This window comes from Pelophylax lessonae (genome assembly GCF_965119305.1).
Source record: "Pelophylax lessonae genome assembly, chromosome: 9".
Classification (NCBI taxonomy): Eukaryota; Metazoa; Chordata; class Amphibia; order Anura; family Ranidae; genus Pelophylax; species Pelophylax lessonae.
In genome coordinates, this window is record NC_138776.1 from 212,916,588 (window position 1) to 212,935,003 (window position 18,416).

The 18,416-nt window shown below is 44.3% G+C and overlaps 1 protein-coding gene across 1 annotated transcript in view; it reads right to left on the reverse strand.

Moving 5' to 3' along the window:
- Window positions 1-18,416, reverse strand: part of LRIT1 (leucine rich repeat, Ig-like and transmembrane domains 1) — a 59,640-nt gene that overhangs the window by 1,430 nt on the left and 39,794 nt on the right. Inside the window, exon 4 of the mRNA XM_082266799.1 lies at window positions 2,958-3,134. Within this exon, the coding sequence (XP_082122925.1) occupies window positions 2,958-3,134 (177 nt within the window). The remainder of the gene's footprint in view (window positions 1-2,957; window positions 3,135-18,416) is intronic.

The window sequence follows — 18,416 nt, forward strand, 5'->3', positions numbered from 1 at the left end:
CCTCCCCAGACTCGTCCTTCTTGCTCTTTTTACCATTATGATAAAGCCAGAGGCGTAACTAGAACCTTCAGGGCCCTGATGCAAGAAACCATGAAGGGCCCCCCAGACCCCTGGCCGGGGCCCTTACCTTCGAGCCCAGGGCTGTTCCCACTAATCCTGGGGCTCTTTACACTCGTTGCATGGCCTTTTATTACGGTCCCGCAGCAGGATTCTTTCACAGGTTCTGCAGTGGGCCCCCTTCCTGCAATCTTGTGGGCCCCCTTCCTGCAATCTTGGGGCCTCCCCACAGTGGTGCAATGCCAGGGTCCGGTCGCAAGTGTGACCTTTGCGATCCTGGAAGTTCACCCACTGGTTTGCTACCGGGCCCCCTGGAGCATGGGGCCCGGTAGCGATTGCAACCCCTGCATCCCCTGTAGTTACGCCCCTGGATAAAGCTTTTCTGAACTACTGAACCCCTAATAAGGAGTGCAGCCGCCTAGACAGCAAGCACGCTCAGAAACACGTCCCAGTATTGTGACATCATCCATCCGCGACGCCGGAGTTCACTGCTCTCCAAGCCTCGGTTTCATCTGGTTTGTCTCTCAAGCCTCGTTCCCACTCCTGCTCCATCCACCGCAATTGCCGGCTACAGTGAAGAGGGGACACTCTTTCTTCCGATGATCTACAGCCCTACCCTGGATATACCAAGAAGGATGCCTACCTATCACTTGTTACCCTGAACCAATGTGAGTGTTTTATTATACCTTAATAAAGGCATTGAATGTCTACACTTAGAGGCGCCTCTTCTTTCTGTTCATAAACCTCCCCAATTCAGGTTTTCTTTTAAACCACGGCAGCCACCATAAACACAGTATGGGGAATTATTTTGAAACATGGACCTCTATGCTTTCCTCTAATAGCATACAAGGAAATCTTGTGAATATAATTCTGGGTTTTATATATTCTACTACCGTTTCTATTATTCACAATTGTGGACACTGGATAATCGACATATTCATCAAAGTAGACAGGATGTGTGTAGGAGGTTCTGTCCTTCTGCCTCTCTGCCACCTCAAATGTGTCTACATATACAGCAGCTGGAATAGCTGCTTCAGTCTTAAAAAGGGACAGTGTTTATAAACATTGTTCACATGCGAGAAACAAAGAGAGGCATTGGGCACAATTCACTAAAGGTTATCGCATGCAATATAATGGTCACAAGATCACTTAACGCATGTGATAATGAAAATGTCAATTCACTATCGCTCGCATGCGGTATTTAGTGGAAACGCAAAAAATGATCGGTAAATACAGCATAAAAGTGCATTAAAGTCAATTAACTAAAGGAAATAAATGAATAGATGCATGCGGTAATTAGATACTGGTCAAATCTTGTGAAAACTATGCGATAACTATGGCAATGTCAGACTCATACGCATACTCGGGTACTGTAACATATCGCTTAGTAAATTGCGCCCATTGTTACTTTTATATCTACACTGTTTCATTCATCTGCTGATCAAAGAGATAAGCTTCAAATGCATATGATGCCAGCTAAAGCAATCTGAAAAATTAAAAAAGGTTTTGTTTTTAATTTGTTTTTAACTAAAATGTGTTCCTATTAAATAAGGGGAATAAGATGTTTTTATTAGGTCTGGCTAAGCTATTATTTTCCTGATCATTTTTTTATTCTATTCTATTTTTCTAACCATTAATATTCACATACCCCATCCTAGGAAGCTGCAGCTGCTCACTAATATACGAACAACCCCCTTACTGATATTACCTACCAACAAAACCATATTACTTGTTATAGCATCCATCCAACACTATTCTAGGGCCCCTATGTCTTACCAGAGGACTTCCAGAGCTGCATACCACCATGATTCCTCTGAGATCAATACATTTAAAAAAAAAAACCTTTGATTAACCCCTAGGGCCTAATATGGAATACAATGCCTCCTACTATCCAAAATCCAGTGCCCTCCATTTACTTATCTGAATGTTGCCCACAGTTTCTGCAAGACTCGGTACGTCTTATTGTTCTTTTAAGACAATATACCTTTCAGTTATCCATTCCGAAATTCTTAACTTCTCATTAACCACCAGGAACTAATCCAGATTACTCATCTGGACCCCAATGCCCTTCCAGACCTAATGCACCTAGTGGGTAAGAATCCTTTATGAAAGAACTGAAGAGAAAAAGGGGATTAAAGAAGGTGTGTGTGTGTTGCCTTTACCATCTATATTACTGGGATGGGGGTGTGTGTCTCCCAGCTGGTCATTTTTTAGTTTGCACCATATGGCTTTCACATAGCCATTCGTTTTTCAATACCAGTCATGGCTGGGAGCAGGTTGGGGGAGGATTGGGCCACCTCCAAGCTCACCTGTTTCCAATCCACCCATTAGCATTCATGTACTCCCATGTTTGGAGACACTCAGTAGACACTCAGTTTGAGTAGTGTTAGGTAGTGTTATAACTGCAGGATACACAGGGTGCCTTGGAGTGGCCTGCAGCTTATACATGCGTTTGCAAATGTGTGTTAACTAAACCCCTGTTTTTAACCTATTATGTTAGACAGGTTTATTTGGTTTGTCAGCAGACTGATGGGTAAGTATAGCAAACTAAGGGCCGGTTGGTTTCTACACACACACACCTTCTTTAATCCCCTTTTTCTCTTCAGTTCTGTTATATACAGGGATGGAGACGCTGAGCAGTGCTCGCCGGTGTCTCATGTTAAGTCCCAAAACTGCCCAAATTTTCCAAGAATCCTTTATGAATATCAGGCTTTTGCCCAGGTATCCATTTGAACACTGAATAACCCCTGCACACTGGGGGAATCCTGAACATATATAATACTCCTGCAAACTGTGATATGTTTTTAATAACACTGTTACGTTTTACAGACTTTAATTCTAGCCACGAAGCCCAATGTTAACATAACCTGCTCAACATATAAAACATTATTGCCATTTACCGCTGTCATTTGGCTCATCAGTTGTGTTGGAGTCAGTGACAAAAACTGAAATAAATGCCTCCGTCATTCCCAGAATGTTTTTAGACTTGCAGATATATTCTCCAGAATCTTTGAAAGAGACAGTGGGCAAATTTAACATGGACCAACTCATTCCATCACTAGATATTTCCTGGTGAACTGCAAATTAAAAAAATAAAATAAAAAATAAACAAACAAATAAACGCACAAAAGAATGTGTAAAATGCAGAAAAATAAAGAGGATTTTCCATTTTTTTAAAAAAAAGCAATCTTCAATCTTTTCTATAGCTCCTACATGGAGCCATAGTTTTGATCTCAGAACTCACCTGTTGGTGAAATCTGGTATAATGAATGACAAAAAGATAAAATTATTTTCCATTTACACTACATGTAGTTCTTAGTACTGTTTGAAAGGGATGCATACAATACATGATACATATGTAGCACTACTCCCATGGGAGCTGCTGTGTGTGGGTTCCCCTGGGTTACCATTAGCAACAGAAGACCATTCTGACATGTTTCCTAGTGTTTTTACCTCAGACAAGGACCAGTCCAGTTTCTTTGGTTTTTATGTTTTATTAGGAACTTGGATAGGAGAAGGGATGAGTGGGATACTCGAAAAACTGAACTATGCACAAAAAGGCAGGGACTGTACAAAAAATGCTGACTGACGCTGGTTACCGCTGACTGACGCTGGTTAACACTGGTTGAGCTAGTCATGGCTAGGCCGCTTACTGTATTTCACCTTTGACTGTGAAAAAGTCCTTTTAGCTTCCTAAGGTAGCTGACTTTAATAGTAGACTGTACTGTTGAGCAACTTCAGGGCCCTTCCTGGCGCCCCCTTTACCCTCTAATTTTCAGGGCTTAACAACTTGGCACCCCTTTACTGTAACACTTTGGGTTAGTTGACTTCTGGATCCCCTTGACCCCTTTGGAGTGGTCCCATCTCTTAGGCAGACCCCTGGGCAGATGCTTGAGTACTCACGATACTGTTTTTCCAGAAGTATTCTGCCCAGCAGCTCCACTTGGTCAGCACACTGGATCCTTCTGCAGCTCAGCTCAACCCCTGGTCCCTAGGCCGAACGCTTGGACCACCTTCCTCATTAACAGGAGGAGAGACAGCCATCCCCCTGCTCCTGGGACCTGGCTTCCCGCTCAAAGACACCCTGTCACATGCCCCCTCTGGATTTATTCCCAATCCCAGGATGCATTGCAGTAATGCCCACCCACTGGGACAGTCATAAACCCTGGTGTGCTATTGGCTAGGTCTCCTCCACTGTCCAACAAGGTCCCTCATTGGATACAGTGCTGATACAAACTCAACAGGTCACACCTGGAAGCACGTGACAGGCTAACTAACAGATCAGACCCTCCTGATAAGCAGAACAGGGTCACATATATGCTTTGTCTAGCGCCTACCTAGGAGGGTGCTAAACATGTAATGTATGTGTAAGTTTAATTACCCTAGTATCCAAACTTGGACCGGGTGCATTTCACACTTCTTTAGCAACTTCTAGTTTATATTTTCCTTTTCTATTCAAGCAAAATTAAAATGGAATGATCAAAGTTTTACTCTGACAAAAGGAGCTTAGTCGTAAACTAAAAATATTTTTCTATTAGTAGTACAGGCGGGCAAGTAGAAACGATGGCTTGATCTACTTATACAGAGATGAAAGTTAAAAACAGAACTTCTGAATATATTCCATATTAAGGTTCTAGCCTAACTTTATTGTTGGTTTAAAAAAGCAGATTGCTGTGGAGTTTATGTTTCAGTGCTTTATCACAAAAGTTAAGCATCCTTTTCTATAATTACTGCATATCCCTTATCTTACAGGTGGCAGTGACCAAAATATTATACCTGCAAGACTAAAATACTGCAAGAATAATAAGTAAGATTAAAACATATACAGTTTTGTTCAATTAGAAAATAACTCTCCCATGCCTTCTGTAAGTGAGATAGCAGAGGCAATGTTGATGACTTTGGGATGACTCTATCTACAACATACCTAGCATACCATAGGTGATGCAACTTGTTATGACTATATATAGTATCTAGACAAAAACTTTTTTTAAATTTTAGATAATATAGGGAAGCATTAGACCCTCCCAAGCTTTTTATTCAAGTCCCTGTTGCGGAGATTTACCCCTCTATTTGTACTAAAGACAATTAAAAGTGAGGGAAAAATCCCAAAAATGATTGTTGTGACCAGAACAAAAAATTGCAGAAGGGAAATCTGTTCCAGGACTCACTTTGAGATCAATGTGACAAATTTTATTTGAAAATTATAAACTGTTTTTTGTTTTTTATTGGTTGAGTCAGATGGATATTGAAATCAGATTCACAAATCTTGGAATCCTGGCTCTAGACAGCCAACTTGCACAGATTTTCCCAGTTCTTTAAATATGCTTGTGTTTTCACTGTGGCAGTCCTGCACCCCTGCTTTCCCCCTGTCCAGGTTTCTGTTTGTCTTGTGGTTAGCCAAACAGGTTGAAAAGTTGTGGGATAAAATTCCTCCTTTTCCTGCAAAAGCTCATTCTCTTAGGGAAGTGAGTTTTCTTGGGCTTTTTGTCACTAGGCCACTGTGTCTCAGACTTCTGTTAGGACGGGGTATGTAAGGCTTCTGTTCATACTTTTTCAATGTCATCTGGGCTTCTGTATAAGCTTTCTCTTTATTTTATAACAGGGGTCTTCAAATTATGGCCCTCCAGTTGTTCAGGAACTACAATTCCCATCATGCCTACCCATGTCTGTGAATGTCAGAGTTTTACAATGCCTCATGGGTTGTGTAGTTCCACAACAGCTGGAGGGCCGTAGTTTGAGGATCCCTGTTCTATAAGGTCCTTGATGCTAGGTTAAGTCGAAAGCTTTTACAAGCATTTCTTTCATGCCCTTATTTTTGGGCTGATTTGCCTGTATTGTTTTGGATGTGCCTTCTTTTCAGTTTTGACTTATTTAGGATCACCGAGGTTGTTCAATCGAGCCGTGCTTCTCCATCAAAGGTATCATTTTTGTACTCACTATAAAACTTTTTCCCACTGAGAGACAGTGCTCTTTACCTTCATATGCTATTGTTTTTTTCTTTGACTGCTTGGTGAAACGGAGCAAGATTGGTGTGGGAATGGTTACAGCCATGTTTGGGATGGCCTCCAGTCCTTTTATGTGTCTAGAGTCCATTTTTGCTGTAGGTGGCAGTATAATTTAAGTTGCTTATTAGTCCTTAATGGACTTTGAGAAAAGGCTTTTTACAAATTGTATTTTACTTGTTAGTAATCACCAGCTGGAAGTATTTGCTTGGTAAGCAGAACTTACTGTATAGTGGAAAAATGGTGGATGTGAAATTCTCACTTATCTGTACATTTATGTAACCCCCCCCCCCTCGTGGTTAAACACATGTATATGTACTTTAAATTGTTCAAAAATAGCTAACATAGCTGCAAAAGTCAGAAATACACAATAAGGGAGGGTGAGACAAAACACCCACATTCCCAAACTCACAAGTCAGCTCAGGTGTTTGTGGCATTGGAGGTAGAGCAGGACCATGGGTATCCCCCCTAGGAGCTGAGGGAGCATGACACGGACGGGTAAGACAGAGAACGACACCCCCAGGTGGAGTGTGGGTTAGAGATAATAAAATAAAAAAAGTATTGGCTGTAGCAGCATGAAGGAAAATCTTCCAATTATTACAATTCCAATTGTTCCAATTAATAGGGATGGAGGCACACGGCAGTTCCCACCTTGAGCTTCATTTAAAGTCCCCCCTCCTTCCATTGCATATCAGGGATGGAGAGGCATGACTTAAGCTGGCAGGTGCTCATTTGCCTATTTTTTTGACCACATATGATGGTTTATACCCCTAGCCCATAATGTTGTGTCAAACCTCCACCCCCCCCCCCCCCGATCTGTTTGGGGAGTTTTTGCATATTTCTTATTATGTTATAATCAGACATGTGTGTAATATTGTCCTCATCATCTTTACAACATTATTTTCCTTTACATCCATACTGGCTTGCTGTGTGGACTGGCCGTTGCTGTCCAATCCCAGGAGCTGCGATGCGTACCGGGGTCCTACCTCTCTCCCTGCCTTACATCGCGGGGGATTGGGCGAACGTCACCGCTGCGCATCGGTGCCATGCCCCACAACGGTATGTAGTGTAATTTTTTGGCGCCACTATGCCGGCTGTTTGTTCCACTCTCAGTGCGTTCCAGGCCTCCCATGGGGCAGTTCTGCCACCAGCATTCACAGCTAGTGTTGAGCGAACACGGACTGTATTATTCGTGTTCGTACCGAATAATTGGATTTTTTGTACCCGAACACGGACACGGACACTTTACTGTATGTTCGGGTAAAAATCCGTGTTCGGTCGTTTTATTTCCGGGTTTTGCATGCTTTGGCGCTCTTTTCATGGCGGGCTTTCAACAGCCAATCAACAATCGTTTAACTGGTGTGCCTTAAGCCATCCCAGCCATGCCTGCAAATGTCTCAGTAGCTGTGATTGGCCGTCTGAAGCATGTGACCAAGTCTTTATAAGTTCGAGGCAGCCGCAGCGGCGTCATTATGCTGCTTAGATTCAGGGACAGAGCACACATCAACGTGCTGGCTGCTGATTAGGGAAAGATAGGCAGGAAAAAACCATTTGTGTCCGGATAGAATTGAGGGACAGGTCGGAGTGTTTAGGCAGGGCGAGTTGTAGGCATTTTAGGGATAGAGTCTGCTGAATTATAGGGTCAGTGTCTTCTACAAACTACAATCGATATTGCTGTGTGGGGGGTGGGGTGAATCTGCACTCAATCCTGATCTACGATCTCTTCTCAATCCTGTTAGGGACAGAGTCTGCTGAATTTTAGGGAAACTGTGTTCTACAAACTACAATCGATATTGCTGTGTGGTGTGGGATTGGAGATAGGCAGGTGTCAGTGATCCACATCCATTTTTCTGTGTGTGAGCTGCAGTGAACACAATCTTTTTGGGCTGCAGTGAACACAATCTTTTTGGGCTGCAGTGAACACAATCTTTTTGGGCTGCAGTGAACACAATCTTTTTGGGCTGCAGTGAACACAATCTTTTTGGGGTGCAGTGAACACAATCTTTTTGGGGTGCAGTGAACAAAATCTTTTTGGGGTGCAGTGAACACAATCCTTTTTGGTGTGCAGTGAACACAATCTTTGTGGGGTGCAGTGAACAAAATCCTTTGTGGGGTGCAGTGAACACAATCTTTTTGGGGTGCAGTGAACAAAATCCTTTTTGGGGTGCAGTGAACAACATCCTTTTTGGGGTGCAGTGAACACAATCTTTTTGGGGTGCAGTGAACAAAATCCTTTGTGGGGTGCAGTGAACACAATCTTTTTGGGGTGGAGTGAACAACATCCTTTTTGGGGTGCAGTGAACAAAATCCTTTTTGGGGTGCAGTGAACAAAATCATTTTTGGGGTGCAGTGAACACAATCTTTTTGGGGTGCAGTGAACACAATCTTTGTGGGGTGCAGTGAACACAATCTTTTTGGGGTGGAGTGAACAACATCCTTTTTGGGGTGCAGTGAACAACATCCTTTTTGGGGTGCAGTGAACACAATCTTTTTGGGGTGCAGTGAACACAATCTTTGTGGGGTACAGTGAACAGAATCTTTGTGGGGTGCAGTGAACACAATCTTTGGGGGGTACAGTGAACACAATCTTTGTGAGGTGCAGTGAACACAATCTTTGTGGGGTGCAGTGAACACAATCATTGTGGGGTGCAGTGAACTCAATCTTTGTGGGGTACAGTGAACACAATCTCATACTTCTGAAGGTTTGAGGGTGCTGCCTGTTCCATACTCCCCCTACTCCTCATCTAGCCTTTTAGGGGTACAAACAATAGTAATTGGGGCCTAGTGTGGTTGTGTACGTGTGATATACATACACTTTTTTGGGATCATATTTTCTATTCCGCTATTTAATCAAAAACCTTTGGGGATCAGTTAAATTGGGGGATAGTCTGTGTTGGTACGTGTGAGAGAGATCCACCTTTCCAAGTTGTTGGGGTTCATCTCATACTTCTGAAGGTTTGAGGGTGCTGCCTGTTCCATACCCCCCCTACTCCTAGCCTTTTAGGGGTACAAACAATAGTAATTGGGGCCTAGTGTGGTTGTGTACGTGTGATATACATACACTTTTTTGGGATCATATTTTCTATTCCGCTATTTAATCAAAAACCTTTGGGGATCAGTTAAATTGGGGGATAGTCTGTGTTGGTACGTGTGAGAGAGATCCACCTTTCCAAGTTGTTGGGGTTCATCTCATACTTCTGAAGGTTTGAGGGTGCTGCCTGTTCCATACTCCCCCTACTCCTAGCCTTTTAGGGGTACAAACAATAGTAATTGGGGCCTAGTGTGGTTGTGTACGTGTGATATACATACACTTTTTTGGGATCATATTTTCTATTCCGCTATTTAATCAAAAACCTTTGGGGATCAGTTAAATTGGGGGATAGTCTGTGTTGGTACGTGTGAGAGAGATCCACCTTTCCAAGTTGTTGGGGTTCATCTCATACTTCTGAAGGTTTGAGGGTGCTGCCTGTTCCATACTCCCCCTACTCCTAGCCTTTTAGGGGTACAAACAATAGTAATTGGGGCCTAGTGTGGTTGTGTACGTGTGATATACATACACTTTTTTGGGATCATATTTTCTATTCCGCTATTTAATCAAAAACCTTTGGGGATCAGTTAAATTGGGGGATAGTCTGTGTTGGTACGTGTGAGAGAGATCCACCTTTCCAAGTTGTTGGGGTTCATCTCATACTTCTGAAGGTTTGAGGGTGCTGCCTGTTCCATACTCCCCCTACTCCTAGCCTTTTAGGGGTACAAACAATAGTAATTGGGGCCTAGTGTGGTTGTGTACGTGTGATATACATACACTTTTTTGGGATCATATTTTCTATTCCGCTATTTAATCAAAAACCTTTGGGGATCAGTTAAATTGGGGGATAGTCTGTGTTGGTACGTGTGAGAGAGATCCACCTTTCCAAGTTGTTGGGGTTCATCTCATACTTCTGAAGGTTTGAGGGTGCTGCCTGTTCCATACTCCCCCTACTCCTAGCCTTTTAGGGGTACAAACAATAGTAATTGGGGCCTAGTGTGGTTGTGTACGTGTGATATACATACACTTTTTTGGGATCATATTTTCTATTCCGCTATTTAATCAAAAACCTTTGGGGATCAGTTAAATTGGGGGATAGTCTGTGTTGGTACGTGTGAGAGAGATCCACCTTTCCAAGTTGTTGGGGTTCATCTCATACTTCTGAAGGTTTGAGGGTGCTGCCTGTTCCATACTCCCCCTACTCCTAGCCTTTTAGGGGTACAAACAATAGTAATTGGGGCCTAGTGTGGTTGTGTACGTGTGATATACATACACTTTTTTTGGATCATATTTTCTATTCCGCTATTTAATCAAAAACCTTTGGGGATCAGTTAAATTGGGGGATAGTCTGTGTTGGTACGTGTGAGAGAGATCCACCTTTCCAAGTTGTTGGGGTTCATCTCATACTTCTGAAGGTTTGAGGGTGCTGCCTGTTCCATACTCCCCCTACTCCTCATCTAGCCTTTTAGGGGTACAAACAATAGTAATTGGGGCCCAGTGTGGTTGTGTACGTGTGATATACATACACTTTTTTGGGATCATATTTTCTATTCCGCTATTTAATCAAAAACCTTTGGGGATCAGTTAAATTGGGGGATAGTCTGTGTCGGTACGTGTGAGAGAGATCCACCTTTCCAAGTTGTTGGGGTTCATCTCATACTTCTGAAGGTTTGAGGGTGCTGCCTGTTCCATACCCCCCCTACTCCTCATCTAGCCTTTTAGGGGTACAAACAATAGTAATTGGGGCCTAGTGTGGTTGTGTACGTGCGAGATACATACACTTTTTTAGATCATATTTCCTATTCCGCTATTCAATAAAAACCTTTGAGGATCAATTGAATTGCGGGATAGTCTGTGTCGGTACGTGTGAGAGAGATCCACCTTTCCAAGTTGTTGGGGTTCATCTCATACTTCTGAAGGTTTGAGGGTGCTGCCTGTTCCATACTCCCCCTACTCCTCATCTAGCCTTTTAGGGGTACAAACAATAGTAATTGGGGCCTAGTGTGGTTGTGTACGTGTGATATACATACACTTTTTTTGGATCATATTTTCTATTCCGCTATTTAATCAAAAACCTTTGGGGATCAGTTAAATTGGGGGATAGTCTGTGTTGGTACGTGTGAGAGAGATCCACCTTTCCAAGTTGTTGGGGTTCATCTCATACTTCTGAAGGTTTGAGGGTGCTGCCTGTTCCATACTCCCCCTACTCCTCATCTAGCCTTTTAGGGGTACAAACAATAGTAATTGGGGCCCAGTGTGGTTGTGTACGTGTGATATACATACACTTTTTTTGGATCATATTTTCTATTCCGCTATTTAATCAAAAACCTTTGGGGATCAGTTAAATTGGGGGATAGTCTGTGTTGGTACGTGTGAGAGAGATCCACCTTTCCAAGTTGTTGGGGTTCATCTCATACTTCTGAAGGTTTGAGGGTGCTGCCTGTTCCATACTCCCCCTACTCCTCATCTAGCCTTTTAGGGGTACAAACAATAGTAATTGGGGCCCAGTGTGGTTGTGTACGTGTGATATACATACACTTTTTTGGGATCATATTTTCTATTCCGCTATTTAATCAAAAACCTTTGGGGATCAGTTAAATTGGGGGATAGTCTGTGTCGGTACGTGTGAGAGAGATCCACCTTTCCAAGTTGTTGGGGTTCATCTCATACTTCTGAAGGTTTGAGGGTGCTGCCTGTTCCATACTCCCCCTACTCCTAGCCTTTTAGGGGTACAAACAATAGTAATTGGGGCCTAGTGTGGTTGTGTACGTGTGATATACATACACTTTTTTGGGATCATATTTTCTATTCCGCTATTTAATCAAAAACCTTTGGGGATCAGTTAAATTGGGGGATAGTCTGTGTTGGTACGTGTGAGAGAGATCCACCTTTCCAAGTTGTTGGGGTTCATCTCATACTTCTGAAGGTTTGAGGGTGCTGCCTGTTCCATACCCCCCCTACTCCTCATCTAGCCTTTTAGGGGTACAAACAATAGTAATTGGGGCCTAGTGTGGTTGTGTACGTGCGAGATACATACACTTTTTTTGATCATATTTCCTATTCCGCTATTCAATAAAAACCTTTGAGGATCAATTGAATTGCGGGATAGTCTGTGTCGGTACGTGTGAGAGAGATCCACCTTTCCAAGTTGTTGGGGTTCATCTCATACTTCTGAAGGTTTGAGGGTGCTGCCTGTTCCATACTCCCCCTACTCCTCATCTAGCCTTTTAGGGGTACAAACAATAGTAATTGGGGCCCAGTGTGGTTGTGTACGTGTGATATACATACACTTTTTTTGGATCATATTTTCTATTCCGCTATTTAATCAAAAACCTTTGGGGATCAGTTAAATTGGGGGATAGTCTGTGTCGGTACGTGTGAGAGAGATCCACCTTTCCAAGTTGTTGGGGTTCATCTCATACTTCTGAAGGTTTGAGGGTGCTGCCTGTTCCATACCCCCCCTACTCCTCATCTAGCCTTTTAGGGGTACAAACAATAGTAATTGGGGCCTAGTGTGGTTGTGTACGTGCGAGATACATACACTTTTTTTGATCATATTTCCTATTCCGCTATTCAATAAAAACCTTTGAGGATCAATTGAATTGCGGGATAGTCTGTGTCGGTACGTGTGAGAGAGATCCACCTTTCCAAGTTGTTGGGGTTCATCTCATACTTCTGAAGGTTTGAGGGTGCTGCCTGTTCCATACTCCCCCTACTCCTCATCTAGCCTTTTAGGGGTACAAACAATAGTAATTGGGGCCCAGTGTGGTTGTGTACGTGTGATATACATACACTTTTTTTGGATCATATTTTCTATTCCGCTATTTAATCAAAAACCTTTGGGGATCAGTTAAATTGGGGGATAGTCTGTGTTGGTACGTGTGAGAGAGATCCACCTTTCCAAGTTGTTGGGGTTCATCTCATACTTCTGAAGGTTTGAGGGTGCTGCCTGTTCCATACTCCCCCTACTCCTCATCTAGCCTTTTAGGGGTACAAACAATAGTAATTGGGGCCCAGTGTGGTTGTGTACGTGTGATATACATACACTTTTTTGGGATCATATTTTCTATTCCGCTATTTAATCAAAAACCTTTGGGGATCAGTTAAATTGGGGGATAGTCTGTGTCGGTACGTGTGAGAGAGATCCACCTTTCCAAGTTGTTGGGGTTCATCTCATACTTCTGCAGGTTTGAGGGTGCTGCCTGTTCCATACCCCCCCTACTCCTCATCTAGCCTTTTAGGGGTACAAACAATAGTAATTGGGGCCTAGTGTGGTTGTGTACGTGCGAGATACATACACTTTTTTTGATCATATTTCCTATTCCGCTATTCAATAAAAACCTTTGAGGATCAATTGAATTGCGGGATAGTCTGTGTCGGTACGTGTGAGAGAGATCCACCTTTCCAAGTTGTTGGGGTTCATCTCATACTTCTGAAGGTTTGAGGGTGCTGCCTGTTCCATACTCCCCCTACTCCTCATCTAGCCTTTTAGGGGTACAAACAATAGTAATTGGGGCCCAGTGTGGTTGTGTACGTGTGATATACATACACTTTTTTTGGATCATATTTTCTATTCCTCTATTTAATCAAAAACCTTTGGGGATCAGTTAAATTGGGGGATAGTCTGTGTCGGTACGTGTGAGAGAGATCCACCTTTCCAAGTTGTTGGGGTTCATCTCATACTTCTGAAGGTTTGAGGGTGCTGCCTGTTCCATACCCCCCCTACTCCTCATCTAGCCTTTTAGGGGTACAAACAATAGTAATTGGGGCCTAGTGTGGTTGTGTACGTGCGAGATACATACACTTTTTTTGATCATATTTCCTATTCCGCTATTCAATAAAAACCTTTGAGGATCAATTGAATTGCGGGATAGTCTGTGTCGGTACGTGTGAGAGAGATCCACCTTTCCAAGTTGTTGGGGTTCATCTCATACTTCTGAAGGTTTGAGGGTGCTGCCTGTTCCATACTCCCCCTACTCCTCATCTAGCCTTTTAGGGGTACAAACAATAGTAATTGGGGCCTAGTGTGGTTGTGTACGTGTGATATACATACACTTTTTTTGGATCATATTTTCTATTCCGCTATTTAATCAAAAACCTTTGGGGATCAGTTAAATTGGGGGATAGTCTGTGTTGGTACGTGTGAGAGAGATCCACCTTTCCAAGTTGTTGGGGTTCATCTCATACTTCTGAAGGTTTGAGGGTGCTGCCTGTTCCATACTCCCCCTACTCCTCATCTAGCCTTTTAGGGGTACAAACAATAGTAATTGGGGCCCAGTGTGGTTGTGTACGTGTGATATACATACACTTTTTTGGGATCATATTTTCTATTCCGCTATTTAATCAAAAACCTTTGGGGATCAGTTAAATTGGGGGATAGTCTGTGTCGGTACGTGTGAGAGAGATCCACCTTTCCAAGTTGTTGGGGTTCATCTCATACTTCTGAAGGTTTGAGGGTGCTGCCTGTTCCATACCCCCCCTACTCCTCATCTAGCCTTTTAGGGGTACAAACAATAGTAATTGGGGCCTAGTGTGGTTGTGTACGTGCGAGATACATACACTTTTTTTGATCATATTTCCTATTCCGCTATTCAATAAAAACCTTTGAGGATCAATTGAATTGCGGGATAGTCTGTGTCGGTACGTGTGAGAGAGATCCACCTTTCCAAGTTGTTGGGGTTCATCTCATACTTCTGAAGGTTTGAGGGTGCTGCCTGTTCCATACTCCCCCTACTCCTCATCTAGCCTTTTAGGGGTACAAACAATAGTAATTGGGGCCTAGTGTGGTTGTGTACGTGTGATATACATACACTTTTTTTGGATCATATTTTCTATTCCGCTATTTAATCAAAAACCTTTGGGGATCAGTTAAATTGGGGGATAGTCTGTGTTGGTACGTGTGAGAGAGATCCACCTTTCCAAGTTGTTGGGGTTCATCTCATACTTCTGAAGGTTTGAGGGTGCTGCCTGTTCCATACTCCCCCTACTCCTCATCTAGCCTTTTAGGGGTACAAACAATAGTAATTGGGGCCCAGTGTGGTTGTGTACGTGTGATATACATACACTTTTTTGGGATCATATTTTCTATTCCGCTATTTAATCAAAAACCTTTGGGGATCAGTTAAATTGGGGGATAGTCTGTGTCGGTACGTGTGAGAGAGATCCACCTTTCCAAGTTGTTGGGGTTCATCTCATACTTCTGAAGGTTTGAGGGTGCTGCCTGTTCCATACCCCCCCTACTCCTCATCTAGCCTTTTAGGGGTACAAACAATAGTAATTGGGGCCTAGTGTGGTTGTGTACGTGTGATATACATACACTTTTTTTGGATCATATTTTCTATTCCGCTATTTAATCAAAAACCTTTGGGGATCAGTTAAATTGGGGGATAGTCTGTGTCGGTACGTGTGAGAGAGATCCACCTTTCCAAGTTGTTGGGGTTCATCTCATACTTCTGAAGGTTTGAGGGTGCTGCCTGTTCCATACCCCCCCTACTCCTCATCTAGCCTTTTAGGGGTACAAACAATAGTAATTGGGGCCTAGTGTGGTTGTGTACGTGCGAGATACATACACTTTTTTTGATCATATTTCCTATTCCGCTATTCAATAAAAACCTTTGAGGATCAATTGAATTGCGGGATAGTCTGTGTCGGTACGTGTGAGAGAGATCCACCTTTCCAAGTTGTTGGGGTTCATCTCATACTTCTGAAGGTTTGAGGGTGCTGCCTGTTCCATACTCCCCCTACTCCTCATCTAGCCTTTTAGGGGTACAAACAATAGTAATTGGGGCCCAGTGTGGTTGTGTACGTGTGATATACATACACTTTTTTTGGATCATATTTTCTATTCCGCTATTTAATTTAACTGGGCCTCCATGCGAGACCTGTGTGCCTTGTTGCGCTGTTTTGAGTACTCCACCAACATGGCCAGTGGCAATGACGCCGTTCTCAGCTTAACTATCCCACTTCTATGCCTCCTTGAAAAAACAATTCGGGCGATGATGGAAGAGGATGTGGCACAGGATGAGGAGGAGGAGGAGGATGAAGAGGTAACATTTCCAAGGCTTTCAGGGCAGTCATTCGCAAGGGGCTCCGAGGGTGGGTTCCTGCACACGCAAACGCCAGGGACGCAATTGTCCAGCAGGGGCACAGTTCTGGAGGATGAGGAGGATGAGGAGGAGGAGGAGCTGGAGGAGGAGATGGAACCATGTTCACAGCAGGGTGGCACCCAGGCCAGCTCATGGCCATCACTGGTGCGTGGCTGGGGGGATACAGAGGACACGGACGATACACCTCCCACAGAGGACAGCCTTTCGTTGCCTCTGGGCAGCCTGGCACACATGAGCGATTACATGCTGCAGTGTCTCCACAACGACCGCCGAGTTGCCCACATTCTAACTTGTGCTGATTACTGGGTGGCCACGCTGCTGGATCCCCGTTACAAGGACAACGTACCGTCCTTAATTCACTCACTGGAGCGCGATCGCAAGATGCGCGAGTACAAGCGCACGCTGGTAGACGCCATGCTGCTGGCATTCCCATCTGACAGCGGGGCCACAGTGGAAGCACAAGGCAGAGGAGGAGGAGGAGGAGGTCGCCAACGCAACCAGGGCACCGCCAGCACCTCAGAAGGCAGGGTTAGCATGGCCGAAATGTGGAAAAGCTTTGTCAGCACGCCACAACAAACAGCAGCACCAGCAGCTCAGATGGAACGTCTTAGCAGGAGGCAGCATTTTACCAACATGGTGGAGCAGTATGTGTGCACACGCCTACATGTAGTGAATGACGGGTCTGCCCCCTTCAACTTCTGGGTCTCCAAATTGGGCACATGGCTTGAGCTTGCCCTTTACGCCTTGGAGGTGCTGGCGTGCCCTGCAGCCAGTGTATTATCTGAACGGGTATTTAGCACGGCTGGGGGCGTTATAACAGACAAGCGCAGCCGCCTGTCCAGAGACAATGTGGACAAGCTCACGTTCATTAAAATGAACCAGGCATGGATCCCACGGGACTTTTCCGTACCTTATGCAGAATAGCAATGGATACCGACCTTACCCACCCATTGTTCCATTTTTGCTCTTTCTCACTCTTTTGGGGTGTACCCTCATTTAAAATTTTTGAAAAGAAGCAGTGTTGGCTACCTCGTCCTCCTCCTCAGGGCCAGATTAATGTAGGGGCTATTGGAGCTGCAGCTCCAGGCCCCTACCTTTTATATAGGCCCCGGGTTGGCCATATTCACTGTTACCGCTCTTCTGTCACTTGTAAACACAGAAGTCTGGCTTCTATGCTCGCTTCCCCAGGCAGCACCCTCAGAACCTCCCCACACAGCGTGAAGGCCGGACAAGGAGGGACAGTTGGCGATGCATGGATGTGTTTATGGGCTTCAGAGACAGCATCCCATGTTGAATTAGGCATGCATGGCTGCACCCTTCCTCCTCTGGGTGCATGGCAAGGCACGGCCCTTAAGGCCCTTCAAAATCCTCAGCACCAAGCCCATGATGCTGTTAATCCGGCCCTGGTCCTCCTCCACCGCCGCTTCCACCTACACCGCCCATAGGTGTGCGCAGCCTATTGCATTAAGGTGTGCACCCCAAAGTTGAAATACACATGCATGTGTTTGCCAGCAGGGAGAGTAATGTATCGGGGCCATGTACCTGTAGGCAAGCAGAAATAGAGCAGAGCAGGTCCCAGGGAGATCTTTCCCATCTCCTCACTGGCAATGCTATGTGCCCTAGGTGATTAGGGTGTGCCCAGGCACACCCAGCACACCCTGTGCGCACGCCTATGTCACCGCCACATCCACCACCACCTCAACCTCCCTCCTACTCCATATGGGCCTCGTCCTTCAGAGATGAAGAAGAACATTGTTTTATTTTTCTGTTTTTTTTTTGTTGTTTTAAGTTATTTCCCTATCCACATTTGTTTGCAGAGCACTTGCCATGCTCTTAATTACGTTTTGCTGCCATTTGCAGCACTCTAGCCCTTTCCTTTGGTGTTTTAGAGCCATTTTAGTGCCTTAAAGTTCGGGTCCCCATTGACTTCAATGGGGTTCGGTGTCCGGGAAAAGTTCGGTAAAAGTCCGGGACACGGACCCGGACTTTTTTTTAAAGTTCGGCCGAACCCGTCGAACACGGACATCTAGGTGTTCGCTCAACCCTATTCACAGCCACTCTGGAGATCCTTCCAACACACTGGCATGACGCTGGGAGTGCTATACTTGGTGGTTTTCTGGTGGTCATGGGGCGCACATGTTTGGAGTTGGGTGTCTGTTTTTTGGCACTTCTTCTTAGTGATCATTCTCTATTTCTCACTATCCCCTTGATTCTTTTCCACCA